The 15,170-nt window shown below is 40.6% G+C and overlaps 1 protein-coding gene across 1 annotated transcript in view; it reads left to right on the top strand.

Annotated features, from left to right (window-relative positions):
* The window catches only part of arhgap42.S (Rho GTPase activating protein 42 S homeolog), a 166,963-nt gene that overhangs the window by 129,676 nt on the left and 22,117 nt on the right, over positions 1 to 15,170 (top strand). Inside the window, exons 7-8 of the mRNA XM_018250342.2 lie at positions 6,344 to 6,448; positions 9,713 to 9,842. Coding sequence (XP_018105831.1) covers positions 6,344 to 6,448; positions 9,713 to 9,842 — 235 coding nt within the window. The remainder of the gene's footprint in view (positions 1 to 6,343; positions 6,449 to 9,712; positions 9,843 to 15,170) is intronic.

The following is a 15,170-nucleotide window of genomic DNA, read 5'->3' as shown; positions in this document are numbered from 1 at the left end:
TAATTGGACGCACAAGCGAACATTCTGGCAATTAGCCTTATGGCACTGGCTAACTACTAATACATCATTTAACTGAAACATGGATTTTGCTTGTAATTGAGTTAGAAAATAACAGCATGCAGCAAAGTTTTATTCCTATGCCTATCGCTTTGCTGAACTGTAACCCTCAACCTGTATAGGAAAAGGGAAAGTGGCTGGTTGTATGTACATCCCTGGTATATAGCATTAAAGAGCACCTAAACCCAAATAAACTAGACCCGGAGCAGTTTACATTGCTTTTCAATTTTTGTGGTGTCTGAGACAGCAGTTTTTGACTGCTAATACCAAACCTTTGGCTCAACAGCTCTCCCTGAAAGTCAGATTTAACTGACTATACAGGAAATACATAGAAGAGCTGACACTCCAGGTGAGCTGGTGAGACAGGAGTCTGGTAATAGCAGTCTAAAAGTGCTATATCTCGCATCACTAATGATTCATAATTAAAGTAAATTGCAATAGTACACAGAGGATCACTCCTGAACAAGTTTACATACATTTTTTTTTTTTTTTGCATTATTTGCTTAGGGCTTGTCACTAATTATCCAGCAGAAAATGAGCTTCCCCTGTAATATAAGCTGATGCTACAGGGCTGATTATTAAATTCTGGTGCTAATTGCACTGGTTTCTGTGCTGCCATGTAGTAATTATCTGTATTAATTACTAATCAGTCTTATATTGTGACATTTCTATTCTATGTGTACTGTATATTGTGAGTGGGTCCCTGAGCTCAGTAAGTGACAGCAGCACAGAGCATGTGCAGTGAATCAGCAGAAAAGAAGATGGGGAGCTACTGGGGCATCTTTGGAGACACAGATCTTTACTGCTAAATGGCTGTGGTTGCCTTGGGCTGGTACAGAAGCACAAAATAATGTACAACATTTCTAGCTACTTCTTTAGTTTAACTTTCCTTGTCCTTTAATAGGGTGAATCATTTGTCTTCAATGTAAAGCAGTCCTGCTTATTCCGACTTTTAGCAGCTTTTGTCTGTGTGTGGATTTCAGTAGTTACTTATACTACCGGGCGCTGGGCACGTAACCGGGCAATGCAAGGGTCAAAATTGCAGTTGCCATAGTAACCTCCAATTTTCAGGCAAATAAGCAAAGTTAGCCAGTCAATCAAATAAGCAAAAGGGAATAAATCATTTAACACCATGGGCAGAAGAAGTCTATTTCTGTTATTTACTCAGAGTTCTGCGGGTGCAGGTCAGACATAGAGCAGCCTACGGAATGAACTTTATTGTTTCCCAAGGCTAAATGACCTGTGTTCCAAGCAGATAATAGAGTTCACACTATAGGCTTGAAATGACCCGGCTTACCCCCAGCCTTACAGCAGTAAAAGTATCTCTGTATCCTTCCATGAACCTCTTTCAGCTGATTCTGTAGAAGTGATGGCTGGTTGTATTGTTTATGAGGTTAAACCTCATGTGAAGTGGCTCATTGAGATGATGGGATGGAACCTTGGCTGACAGGCTGCCCTGGTCTCCAATGATTTACGGTTAGTGATGGGAAGTATCTGAGCTACAAGCTGTGCTGACTCACCACCGTGATGATGATGCTCATACTTAATATTCTGCTCTATTATGTCTCGTGGCTTCTCCTATAAAGATGAGTAACATCACAAGACTACAGAGCTGGGACCTCTGAGCAGCGTCTCTCCAGCTGTTGATTGGAAAGGGAGGATGGGGGGGTGCTGGGATTCATTACTCAGCAACAGCTGGAGCACCGCAACATTGACGGCTAATGTTATGGTGAGGATGAACCGCCAGAACCCTGGCTCTGATCACATGACTAGGACTGACTAGACAGAGAAGAACTGAGAAAAAATGTTACAAAGGGGTTAATAAAGTGTACATGGTCAATGTCGAGACATGGGTAGGGCCAGAGGGACTTCAGGAGAGACAGAGAGGGGGGGACAATGGGCCAAAATCAAACACCAGAAGGCCAGTTGAGGTGAAACTCAGGAACAGGATCTCCTATGGGAGTCACTATGATACTCCACAATACAGGAGTCACTATGATACTCCACAATACAGGAGTCACTATGATACTCCACAATACAGGAGTCACTATGATACTCCACAATACAGGAGTCACTATGATACTCCACAATACAGGAGTCACTATGATACTCCACAATACAGCACTGAAAATATGTTATGCATGTACTGGGGGTTATGTAGAGACAGTGGTGTCTGAAGTGGAGACAGATCCAGAGGATGATTTATTTGGCAAGCGTGGGGTGAAATTAGCTGGTGAAATGGAGCAGATGTGTTTGGGTGGGAGATGAAGTTGATGTGTTTGTTACTTCTTTAGTTAGGCTTTAGTTCTCCTTTAACAGCCATGACCACCTCCTTATAGTAAGGCGTGTAGCATGTTGGGTCATATGAAGTATATATGTGACACTGCAGGATGTCAAGCACCCCATTTCCCACATGATGGTTCTGTTCTGTATTTAATATGCTCAGTTTATTGTCATTTCATCCTTCACACCCCATCCAGGAGTAACACACATCATTAGTATCTGCCAGTCTGTTGCCCCAGAGATATTCCATTGCTGGGTCTTTCCCAGTCACAGATTCAGGAGTCAGAGTAGCAGTTCACCCTGGATTTGGTACATTCTTCTCTAGCCACTGTATGAACTCTATCCATATGTGCAGCACCTGGGGGGTGACTCTAAAGGGGATTAGGATTATAGCATGGGAGCAACAATTACTTTATTGGGTGCTAATGGGTTGCTCCAGGTAATGGATAAGGGAGCTATTTGATGTTTGTTCATAGGCTGGTCAAAGCATGTTCTAATACTCTGATTGGCTACAGGTTGTCCTGACCCTTAAAAGGTTCTAGTGCTCTTATTGGTTATTGGCTAACCTGGTCCTGACTACAGAACATGCAAGGCATTGTGGGAATTGGAGTCTTTCCTGGTGGAGGAGCTATGACTTACCGATACGATGTTTTAGTGGCATGTGTCAGGGAAAGCAGAGGAGACAATTGTAAGAATTTAACATGAAAATCAGTGAAAAAAAATTTATGAATTTGATTAGAATGATATTTTCTTTCGTTATGCAAAAAAAAAAACATTTAGGCAGAGTTCCCCTTTACGCTGTCGTTTTAGGGCTCACCCTTGTGCACGTGTGTTTGGGACACTAGAACATGAGCTCTGGTTTCTGGTCTTAATTGTCTACATGGAATTTATGAAAGTGATGGCCCTGCAATGTGTATTCCCTTTAATAAGTGTCTGAACTGGTACAAACCATGAATATTAGAGGGAGACGCTCTTCAAAATAGTCATGCAGCACCCGCTAGTGGTAGAAACCCAGTGAGGCACCCAGCTTTTCCGATTCCAAATAGAACTGCCAAAGCCATTAGTCATTGTGTAACTACCTGGGCTGTAAGTGGATACAGGAGAAGTCTACTATTTACTTTCCTTATCGGATCCACTGGGAGGGTCACATCAGCTCATTCTTGAAGGTTTTGATCACCTTCAAGGCAAGAGGAAAGTGTTAGAAGGGTTACCACCTGCTCTCAGAAACAGGCAGTGCTAGATAGTTCCTGATTTGTATCCGTTTATTTCCGGTACAGAAGAAGAGACTGACAGGGCTAGAGAGTTGCCTAATATATAAGGGCAGAGAACATGGGAAAGTGTTGGAAGGGTTACTGCCTGCTCTAGGTGCTTAGGAACAGAGACTTAGGGGCAAATTTACTAAAGGGCGAAGTGACTAACGCTGGTAAAAATTCACCAGCGTGATGTCATTTCAGGATTTCGCCGAATTACTAAAGGGCGCTGGTGTAACTTTGCTAGCGAGGGAGATAGACTCTAGCGCTACTTCACACTCTAACGCCAGGCGAATTTGCGCTCTGGCGTATGGACGTAACTACACAAACTCACTAAGATGCGGATTTTACTGAACGTTACCTCTTGCACCAGACTTGCCTTTGCCACCTCAGACCAGGTGAAGTGCAATAGAGTAGATAGGAGTTCCTCCAAAAAAATTTGCTGCAAAAGATCGTAAATTTTTTTTTGGGTAACCGGCTTCCCCCCTACATTTCCTTACATATGGCACATAAACTATACACTGGGCTCATGTGTAGGGCAATATAACAACTCTATTTTCTTTTATTAAGGTTTCCCAGGCTTGTGTAATGAAATGTATTTGCTGCAACATATACGTCCATTGAAATGTAACTTCCCGCCATATGCAAATTAGCCAACGCTAGCGCAACTTCGCTTTGCTTGACGAATGAACGCTAGCGCAACTTCGCCATCGTTCGGCACCCTGGACGCAACTTTGGATTTTAGTGAATTAGCGTTGTCCTGGCGAATTTTCGCCTGGCGAAGTGCGTTGATGTGAGCGAAACCTTCGATTAGAATTTTCGGAGGTTAGTGAATTTGCCCCAAGGGATAAGTAACAGCCAATCACATGTAATATCAGAATATTGTACCTGAACTGCAGTATTAATGTTAGTATACAGCCGCTAGAGGAGCTGTTTTATTATATGTGCTATGGGGTCCCACTCATCTCCATAATTTTCCCTGCTGGACTCATAAGGGTTTATTTGCCTAAAAGGCTCAAAACTTGTTTGAGTTTCTTTGGGCTAAGGAGACCTCATGCTTTCTCCAGCCATGGGACTCAGATTAACCTCGGTGGATAAATTCAATCTTGGTGAGAACTTTCAGGGGATAACTAGATCTTTTCTGCATTTGTCACATTAGTCAGTGTGAGACACTCAGAGTGTTCAACAGGGACATTGAATGGAGTTGCCTTAATAGATCAACTGTCACCCAATTGCTAGTCCTATTAGTAGACTCAGTTTAACTCAGAGTAGACGAGAAGTTAAGACCCCCCTGCTTTATCTTTTCTATTGGGAAACAGTAAAGGATAATAACATTTGCTTTATTTGAATGATCGAACTGGATTTATCTTCTCATTTGAGAGCCAACTCTTTGTGTTGCAGTTTTCTGCCATCTTGTGGCTGTCTGTTATATTACATACCAATTCCTTTTTATTCAGGGAAAAAATGTGAAGGTCCAGAACAGGGATCAGAAACCGAAAAATGGGTCTGTGTCTCTGTTTAGAATTGGATTCCATGATCCCCTTTTAACAGTAGAAAGTTGCCCGTTTTGCAAGTTTATCTTTACATGTAAGTCGATAGGCTTTATCCTACAGTTAACAAGATTCCAGGTATGGGGTCCGTTATCCGCGAAGCCGTTATCCACAGACTCCATTTTTAACAAATAATTGACATTTTCAAAAATGATTTCCTTTTCCTCTGTAATAATAAAACAGTAACTTGTACTTGATCCCAACTAAGATATAATTAATCCTTATTGGAAGCACAACCAGCTGATTGGGTTTATTTCATGTTTACATGATTTTCTAGTAGATCCGTATGAAGATCCAAATTACGGAAAGATCCCTTATCCAGAAAACCCCAGGCCCCCGAGCATTCTGGTTAACTTATGTTGTTTTTTTAGATCCCAGGACTGATTGCTACAGTGTTTGTTTGGGAAACAGGGAAAGGGATAGGTTCCCGCTTCTGCAAAAGCTAAGGCAAATTAAATTGTTTCAGTAGTCTTAACCTGTTCTCAAATATGTATTTATTCCTTCCTAGCAATCCTTCCATAGTCAACTATTTATAGGTGTATCACCCTGTGCTCAGTTGGGTCCCTATCTGCCCAGCCAGGCTGAGAAAGGTGCTAAAATGCTGAACCAACCTTTCCAGCTTAATGTATGGAATAGGGAGATTTGGAATCAAAAGACCCCTAGCCTGTTGTAATGTTAAATATCTATTTAATGTTACTTTTCCTTAAAGGAGAAGAAAAGTCTGTTTGCATTTGGGGGGTGCCAAATGTTAGGCACCCCCAAGTAATTGTATTGACTTACCTGAAACCCCAGACTGGTGCTCCTATCGGCATAACCGGCCCGGGGTTATTCCAGTGAGCACCACTTTTCTGTGCGCGGCTGCTCATGCGCAGTAGAATGAAAAGCCGAACTTTAACTAAAAAGTCGGCTATTTCGTTCTACTTCGCATGCACTTGCCCCCGGAAATTTGAAGAAAGAAGAAGCCGGAAGAAGATCTCTCCATGGTGCTCGATAGAAAAACTACTGTCCGGTGCAGTTTTCTGCTGATAGGAGTCAATACAATCACTTGGGTGCAAGCAGACTTATCTTCTCCTTTAATATAGAACCCCCGCAGCAGCCTCTAATCTAATTGGCAGCAGCCGCTTACCAGTGCTAAATCTTTGGGATACGGTACAATATTTATGGATTTTAATATTCACGGCTCTTTCTGTATTACCTTTGCAGCTCCTGGCGTTCCTCCAAGGCCTCTTTACCTTTTACCATGAGGGATACGAGCTGGCTCGAGAATTTACGCCGTACAAGGAGCAGCTGCAGTTCAATTTACAGAACGTAAGCCCAATCCCTGCTTATTACTGGGGCCTCATGAATAATTGATTTTTAGTATGATAAACTGACGCTCCAGAATTCCTCCTTTGAATCAAACAGATGCAGTTTAATGCTTCTTAAGGAAATAAATGTCAGACGTAAATAAAATCTCCAGATCTTCCTGGGGGCTTATAGGAGGGTTTTTTTAACTTTGCAGGCAGTGATTTAGAGAAGGTTTTATTCTGTGGGCATTGGTAATAGGCATCCAGCAGCCACCGAACCTGAAAGCTGGTGAGATATTCATTACTGGTTCTTAGATTAATGAAAGCAGCCTTTTAAAGATCAACTGTATATTATAATTGTGCTTTGTGACATACTTTTAATTAGTTGCCATCAGGAATGTATTGAATCCTCTATTTTGGATTCGGCCGAACTCCCGAATCCTTCAGGAAAGATGCGGCCGAATACTGAACTGAATCCTAATTTGCATATGCAAATTAGGGGTGGGAAGGGGAAAGCATATTTTACTTCCTTGTTTTGGGATAAAAAGTCACGCGATTTCCCATCCCACCCTTAATTTGCATATGCAGATTAGGATTTGGATTCGGTTCAGCCTGGCAGAAGGATTCAGCCGAATCTGAGTCCTGCTGAAAAAGGCTGAATCCTGGCCGAATCCTGGATTTGGTGCATCCCTAGTTGCCATTTTTAGGCCCCTTGATAATTCATGAGGCCTCTTTGGCAACAATCTTTGCGGCTATTTGGCAGGGGATCATAGCACCAAGGTCGGTCATAGATAAAGTGTAAAGTTGCAGTGTTGTATTAAATATTGAACCTGCAAGGCTGGCTATACATCTTAACATCCTTTTCAACCTTGGGAAATGAACAGATCTCTGACTAATGTATCCATCTATGTGCTCAACTCAAGGTGATCATCGACCCATGAGCCTTGATAGAATTTTCTTTTTTCTGCAAAATGAGCCTACAGGTATCTAGAAGGGCCAAGTGAAAAAAGCATGTGGACTTGCTGAATAATCTTAAAAATATTTCACCATTTGTCCAAGCGGCTTCATCAGAGGTGAGATTTGCTGAGCGATCATGAAGTACCACTCAAGTACCACTCACAAAGTACCACTCACCAGTGCGGCACCAGTGTTTTCAAGATTACTCAGCATGTCTTAAGATGTTTCACCTCTCATCCAAGCATCTAATGAAGCCTCTCCGATGAGTGGTGTAGCATTTTCAAGATGTCTTCAAGAATACACAGCTGCTTGGATGAGTGGAGAAGCATTTTCAAGAAAACATTAAAAAAAAAAAAAAACTACTCGGACAACTGGTAAAACTTCTTTAACAATGCTTTGAAGAAGTATTGAGTGGTGAAATGGTTTCAGGATTTCTTCAAGATTAACCTGAAGATGCTGCTCTAGTGTGTAGTTAAACAAGAAAAGAGAACTTTGGAGAACATGCTTGAATGAGTGGTGAAACGTTTTCATGACAAAAATATTATGAAAAAGATTGGAGACATGTTCTCAAGACTTCTCCAAGAATACTCTCAGTTCAGTGGATATATTTTTTTCAAGACTTCATCATGATTATGCTGAAGATGCTGTTTCTGCTGTGTTTGGGCGCAGTTGCGCAAAAAAAATCCATGGCTGGTGAAAAAATTCGCCCATCACTAATCTTTAAGAAAACCCTAAAGAAGGCACGCAGGTGAGTGGTTCCACATTTTCAAGACCTCAAGAATGCTCTGGGTTGTCACTTGGATGAGTGCTGAAGCCATTTCAAGAAAACCATGAAGGAGCCTCAGGATATATCTGGAAAAACTGAGTGACAAAGAATTTTCGAGACTTCTTCAAGAATACTCTAAAGAAGTACTGAGTAGGGGAATGTTATCAATACTCTTTCAGTATTACACTGAAGATACTGCTTGAGTGGGTTTTTTTTTGCTTCTTAAAGAGGCACTCAGAGAAATGAAATCAACAATATGCCAAAACAACCCATTTTAAATGGTGGTGAAATATTTTTAAGACTCCTTAAAGCTTACACTAAAGAGTACTTTGAAGAAATCACTTGGGTAAATGGTGAAAGTTTATGCCTTCTTCAAGCCTTCTTTGATGAAGCCACTGGAGAAAGTGGTAAAATATTTTAAGATCACCTTGGAGAAGCCGCTTGGACGAGTGGGGAAGTCTGAAAAAAAACCTCTTGAGTGGTGAAATGTTTTTAAAACTTCTTCAAGGATTCTCTGAACAAGGCTCTTGGTTGAGTATTGAAGTATCTTCAATACTTATTCAAGAATACTCTGAAGAAGCCATAGTTAAGTTGTGTGTTTTCTAGACTTCTTCAAAAATATTCTGAAGAAACTGTATGAATGACTGGTGACACATTTCTTCTTCAAGGCTTCTTCAATATTACGCTAAAGAAGCCACTCAAATGAGTGGTGAAACATTATTGAGATTGTTCAGTCCACTTGCCTAAGACTGCCCCCTACTGGATAAGTGTATATCAAACCTGGATGACTGAAAACCTTCACTGGCAAGACTTCTTCAAGAATATTCTGAAGAAACCTTATGAATGAGTGGTGAAACATGTTTAAGTCTTCTCCAACATTACACTGAAGAAGAGCCACTCAGATTAATGGTGAAACATTATCGAGATTGTTCAGTCCACTTGCATTAACTGTCCACTACTGGATTGACAGATCCAATATATCTTATAGGGGGGCTTCTTTTCCTAGCAGATGTATTAGAGCTCACTCAAATAACTGATTTCAGTACAAACACAATCTACAAAATAACTGCCTTTTGCACAAATTCTGCATGTAGAGAGACATGATGTTTGGTGATTTTATATAGTGAGCTCTAATACATCTTCTAGGCAAAAGGACCCCCCTTATAAGATATATTGGATCTAATTGTCAATGAATATCTGACACCCAACTGCTGAATGAAGACAGAATGAAGAGAAACAGATGCTGAGAGAGGGATAGTGAACATAAACTTGATTATTTTAGAAACAGTACCGAATTTTTAATTGATTGTATTTAGAAAGTTATCTATTTCAGTATGATGAAGCTTATATTAAATTTTCATTTCCGTATTAGTTCCCCTTTAAGAATAAGAGAGGCCTCTTATGAAACAAGCAGGGAAAGTACCTGAGATGCGATGTTCTTTCTACTCTATATAATTATCTCGGAATCCAGCCACCTTGCGTGGATGGTCTCTTGCTCAGAGCTCTATACGTAATGAAACCAGCAGAGTTCTGCTATGACGAGATAATACATTTCTTTCTTAGACGCGGAATAACTTTGAAAGCACTCGGCAGGAGATGGAGCAGTTAATGCAGAGGATGAAATCTGCAGACCAAGATTACAGACCACCGAGTCAATGGACAATGGAAGGTTATCTGTACGTACAGGAGAAAAGTGAGTCTTGCAAGTATTATGCTATGTTTTCTTTTATTTGATGTCTTTTTATGTTCTCTGTTCTTTTGTCCCTCAGCTTTCTGCATTCTGTTTCTCCTCATTGTTCTTTTTGTCTTTATAATAAAATTTTTGGTCCTCCATACAGTGTCTTAGATATTATTAGTCTGAGTCTGTTGTCACCAGATTTAACCTCTGCAGTATAAAGCAGCACTAAATCTTATGTAGAACTCATCATTTAATAACAGATTATCATCTATAGTTTATAAATATACTCGGAGAACTGTCTAATCCCAAGAGAATATTATCTGTCCCACCAGACTGGAGAAAAGAACGTCTCCTTTGCTCTGCCCATGCGCTGGCCAAGACGTTGTTCTGTTTTAAAACTATTGAGATTATAATAGATTATTATTATTGGTGAGATTCTTCGTTTTACAGCGTAGAGGATTGATGTTCTTTACAAATGATCAAAATAGTACAGGGGCCTGTGGTAAGTGAGGGGTTGGGCAGCAACAGAACAAAGTTTTTAGTTTAGATTGAAGCAGGAACATGACGGCCAGGACTCTGAAGGATTGATAGGTGAGGTCTAGAACAATAAAAACTGGACTAGTACAGGTATGTGATCCTTTATCTGGAAACCCGTTATCCATAATGCCCCAAATTATGGAAAGGCCATCTCCCGTAGACTCCATTATAAATAAATAATCCTATTTTTTTTTAAATAATTTCCTTTTTCTCTGTAATAATAAAACAGTAGCTTGTACTTGATCCCAACTAAGATATAATTAATCCTTATTGGAAACAAAACCAGCCTTTTGAGTTTATTTAATGTTTACATGATTTCTAGTAGACTTAAGGTAGGAAGATCCAAATAACGGTAAGATCTGTTATCCGGAAACCCCAGGTCTCAAGCATTCTGGATAACAGGTCCTATACCTGTACTCAGTAACATGACTTCCGACCATTGATACAGGTATGGGACAAGTTATCTAGAATGCTCCAGACCTGGGGTTTTCCGGATAAGGGATCATTCCATAATTTGGATCTCCATACCTAGGCTACTAAAAAAAAATCATTTAAAAATTATTAAAGGGATACTGTCATGGGAAAAAAAAAAATTTCAAAATGAATCAGTTAATAGTGCTGCTCCAGCAGAATTCTGCACTGAAATCCATTTAATTTCAGACAGATTTTTTTATATTCAATTTTGAAATCTGACATGGGGCTAGACATATTGTCAATTTCCCAGCTGCCCCAAGTCATGTGACTTGTGCTCTGATAAACCTCAATCAATCTTTACTGCTGTACTGCAAGTTGGAGTGATATCACCCCCCTCCCTTTTCCCTTTTCAAAAGAACAATGGGAAGGTAACCAGATAGCAGCTCCCTAACACAAGATAACAACTGCCTGGTAGATCTAAGAACAACACTCAATAGTAAAAACCCATGTCTCACTGAGACACATTCAGTTACATTGACAAAGAGACAGCAGAGTAAAGGTGGCCATACACGGGCCGATAAAAGCTGCCGACAGACCGTGTCGGCAGCTTATTGGCCCGTGTATGGGGGCCCCCGACGGGCTTCCCCGATCGAGATCTGGCCGAAAGTCGGCCAGATCTCGATCGGATGGGATTAAAAATCCCGTCGGATCGCAGCCGCATCTGTTAGTTGATGCGGTCCCGCGATCCGACCGCCCGTTTGGCGAACGCTAGGATCCGATCGTTGGGCCCTAGGGCCCACGATCGGATCAGCCCGATATTGCCCACCTCAAGGTGGGCATATCGGAGGGAGATCCGCTCGTTTGGCGACATCGCCAAACGAGCGGATCTATCCGTGTATGGCCACCTTAAGTTAGAACCTTCAAATCCATGCAAATAAGTGAGATAATGGTCAGTTAAATGGAGCAACTTGGTGGGACATGGAAAGGCATGCGAGCTAAATGTCTAGGTAAGATTTCTCCATCTGCTGTTCCATTGGAAACACTGGTGTTGTATATGGAAGGAATGCAGGAAGTTAGAAAACTAGAAGTAAGGAGCCTTATTCATGTTGGAATTACTCACAATTTCTATTTATCTGCCCAATATTTGGATTATCTTTCTATATATATCATTTAAAAATGCTGCTTATATGTTTTCAAGCCTGGGTCGATATAACTTACTCATGGATGTAGCCCTTAAATGATCATTATAAAGTCATCACTCCCTCTCCTGCGTGACTACCTTCTAGAAAGCGCTGTAGTAACTCAAATTAAATTAATCCCCATTGGGTTTCCAAAAGTGTCTTTCTCCCATGGTATCTCATGGCCTCAGGCAATTAGCACACAAGGAATAAAAAAGGTGAATACGGCTATTTATCCTCTATCATAACCACAGCAGGTAAATAAAAAATTGAACACACATAAAGACGCACCAGTTCTTAGGGCCATTATCCCAGCTGTTGCTGTTTTATGGATTGTATCCTTCATACTGTTCTGTCCAGCTGTTTCAGGTTCTGAAGGTTCTAAGTTTGGGAAAGGAACTCCATGGGTCTGTGACGACCTGACCCTTGGGGGTGGCACTTTGATCCCCTTGGTTAAAATAATGAATACAATTGCTGTTTAATATAACTGTTATCTTTATTTAATTCTAGATCTATTGTATGTAGATATTTACTCTCAATCTCAAAATATTCTTTTCATGATCTGATTGATGCGGTCATGTCGCTTGTGACCCAGAAAATGAATTCCAAGAAATAAAATGCTCCCCCCCAGACTTCTGATAAATAATACTTGGAATAAATATCCCTGCAAGGCATGAGAACAATTACAGTCATGCCTGGGACCGTTACCTTGTTCCTTTTCGATGAGCACACGTCTAGCGAATTTGCACATCATATTGTCTGGAGGTTGAATGGAGTTTGATTTGTGTCTGTTTATTCCTTCCGCTAAACGGCTGGTGGATCTGCTTAGAGAAAGGTCAGAGATTCCTGACCCAAAACTCTATCCTCCTCCATTTGTATTCCTTCCAGTTTTATTCTATTACCTCTATGCAATTTTCCATCAGTCAAACCCAGGGAACAGTTTTACTTAAATAGGAGGTTTATTCCACTTGACAGCAAAATGTAACTATTAGATTTTCTTGAATTACCCTTCATTTTCATTTCATATTTTGGGTTTGTCCAGTGGAAGCCCATTTTGTAACCCTTGTCAGAGACATAATTTTTTACATAGTTAATTTGGGATGAAAAAAAGGCACCTTACCCAACATGTTCTGTGGCTCTTGTTTCGGTAGATGCTGGGAGAGCACTAGATGCCCAAAGGTGTAATGTTGGCTGGAGATGAATACAGTCTGAGGCTATTTACATAGTAAGTTAGGTTGAAAAAAAAAACGCACGTCCATCAAGTTCAACCTTTTAAATCTATATATAACCTGCCTAACTGACAGTTGATCCAGAGGAAGGCAAAAAACCCATCTGAAGGCTCTCCCATTTGCCTCAGAGGGGGAAAAATTCCTTCCTGACTCCAAAATGGCAACGGGACCAGTCCCTGGATCAACTTGTACTATGAGCTATCTCCCATAACCCTGTATTCCCTCACTTGCTAAACACCATCCACCCCCTTCTTAAAGCTATCTAATGTATCAGCCTGTACCACTGATTCAGGGAGACAATTCCACATTTTCACAGATCTCACTGTAAGAAAGACCCTTCCATGCTGGTATTTGTTATAGTTATACTAATAGACACCTGGACAAAGGCAGGTAATGCCAATTGCCCCATACTAATGTTGATAAGCTGCAGCGTTGCCATCCTTTACCAGCCCATGTATAGCCAGGTTAATGGAAGCAAATTTCACCACCAATGTTCAAACAGCTTGTGTAGAGCCACCAATGTTGCCTTCTAAATCTTAGGGTTCAGGCCTCGGCCTCAAGCTGTTATATGATCATGGAACTCTTTGGTGACATCCTTATATTTTACAATATTCACTATGTAACATGCTGGGGTCAATTGCATCAGGAGCCAGTGAACCTATCTGTAACCTCCTTTACTGCACTTGATGTCATAAATGAATCCTATAATAGTTATGTGGACACTTCTCTATTATAAGCTCTCTCTCTGCATCAAACTGCTTTAAAGGAGAACTAAACCCTTGAAATGAAGATGGCTAGACATATTTGATATATATATTACGCTTGAAAGTTCATCATCTCTATAGCAGTAATGATCCAGGCCTTCACTGTTGTCACAGGAGCTTCCCATCTTGGATTTTGTTAGGAGTGTCTGTCTCACATGCTCAGTGGGCTCTGATTGGCTGTTGAGAAGCTAAGCTTAGGGCTCGTCACTAATTATCCAGCAGAAAATGAGTTTGATCTGTAATATAATCTGATGCTACAGGGCTGATTATTAAATTCTGATGCTAATTGCACTAGTTCCTGTGCTGCCATGTAGTAATTATCTGTATTAATGACTAATCAGCCTTATATTGTGACATTTCTATTCTATGAGTACTGTATATTGTGAGTGGGTCCCTAAGCTCAGCAGCACAGAGCATGTGCAGTAATGCTAAAGGGCGATGGTTGCCTTGGGCTGGTATAGAAGTATAATGTACATCATTCTGTCTTTAGTTAAGCTTTGGTTCTCCTTTAATGTACAAGTCAAGCTTTTTTTTATGGTTAACTTTTAAATTATTCATTAGGCTTCAACATCTTAATTACATGATTAGAACTGGCATCTTTTTCACATAATTTACATGCATTTACATTAATCCTATAGCATAAAAAACCCAGTTTTCCGGCTCTCCATCTGTTCACATTTACTTGTACACATTTACAAGTATTCTGCTTGCTCACTTTATAAGAACCTTTCCCTAAATAAGACTGGCTTCTGCCAATTCCATTCTCCACCAAACATCCCAATCAGAATGGCAAATGCTATAGACTGAGCACAATAAACTGTACATTATGGCACTTTCTCTGCCTGATCTTTCTGGTCTTCAGCTTTTGGCGGTGGGGACCCTATAAATCAGTGTGAAGCTGGATCCAGTTGTTGCTCTATGTTTATGTTTTAAACAAAAATCTTGGCACAAAGAGACTAACTGGAAGCATTTCTGTTGTTAATAAGCCGGTCAGGTAGTCCATTCTGATCAATTTTGCCTGTAGAAATGTTTTCCTACATTAGTTTGGACATGTATCAGGAAGTGAAATACTTTATTTTATTCTGGAAGGTGAACCAGATGTTTTGCAGCTAATTCCATAAACCAGGCAATTATCATGGGGTAAATAAATAAATGGAGCTGAACACTTGGGTAGCCCTCCCTGTGCTGCTTTCACTTTCTTTGCCCAGTACCTTTTCTTTG

This window comes from Xenopus laevis, chromosome 2S (assembly GCF_017654675.1).
Source record: "Xenopus laevis strain J_2021 chromosome 2S, Xenopus_laevis_v10.1, whole genome shotgun sequence".
NCBI classification, from domain to species: domain Eukaryota; kingdom Metazoa; phylum Chordata; class Amphibia; order Anura; family Pipidae; genus Xenopus; species Xenopus laevis.
This window is presented reverse-complemented; position numbering and strand designations above follow the sequence as displayed.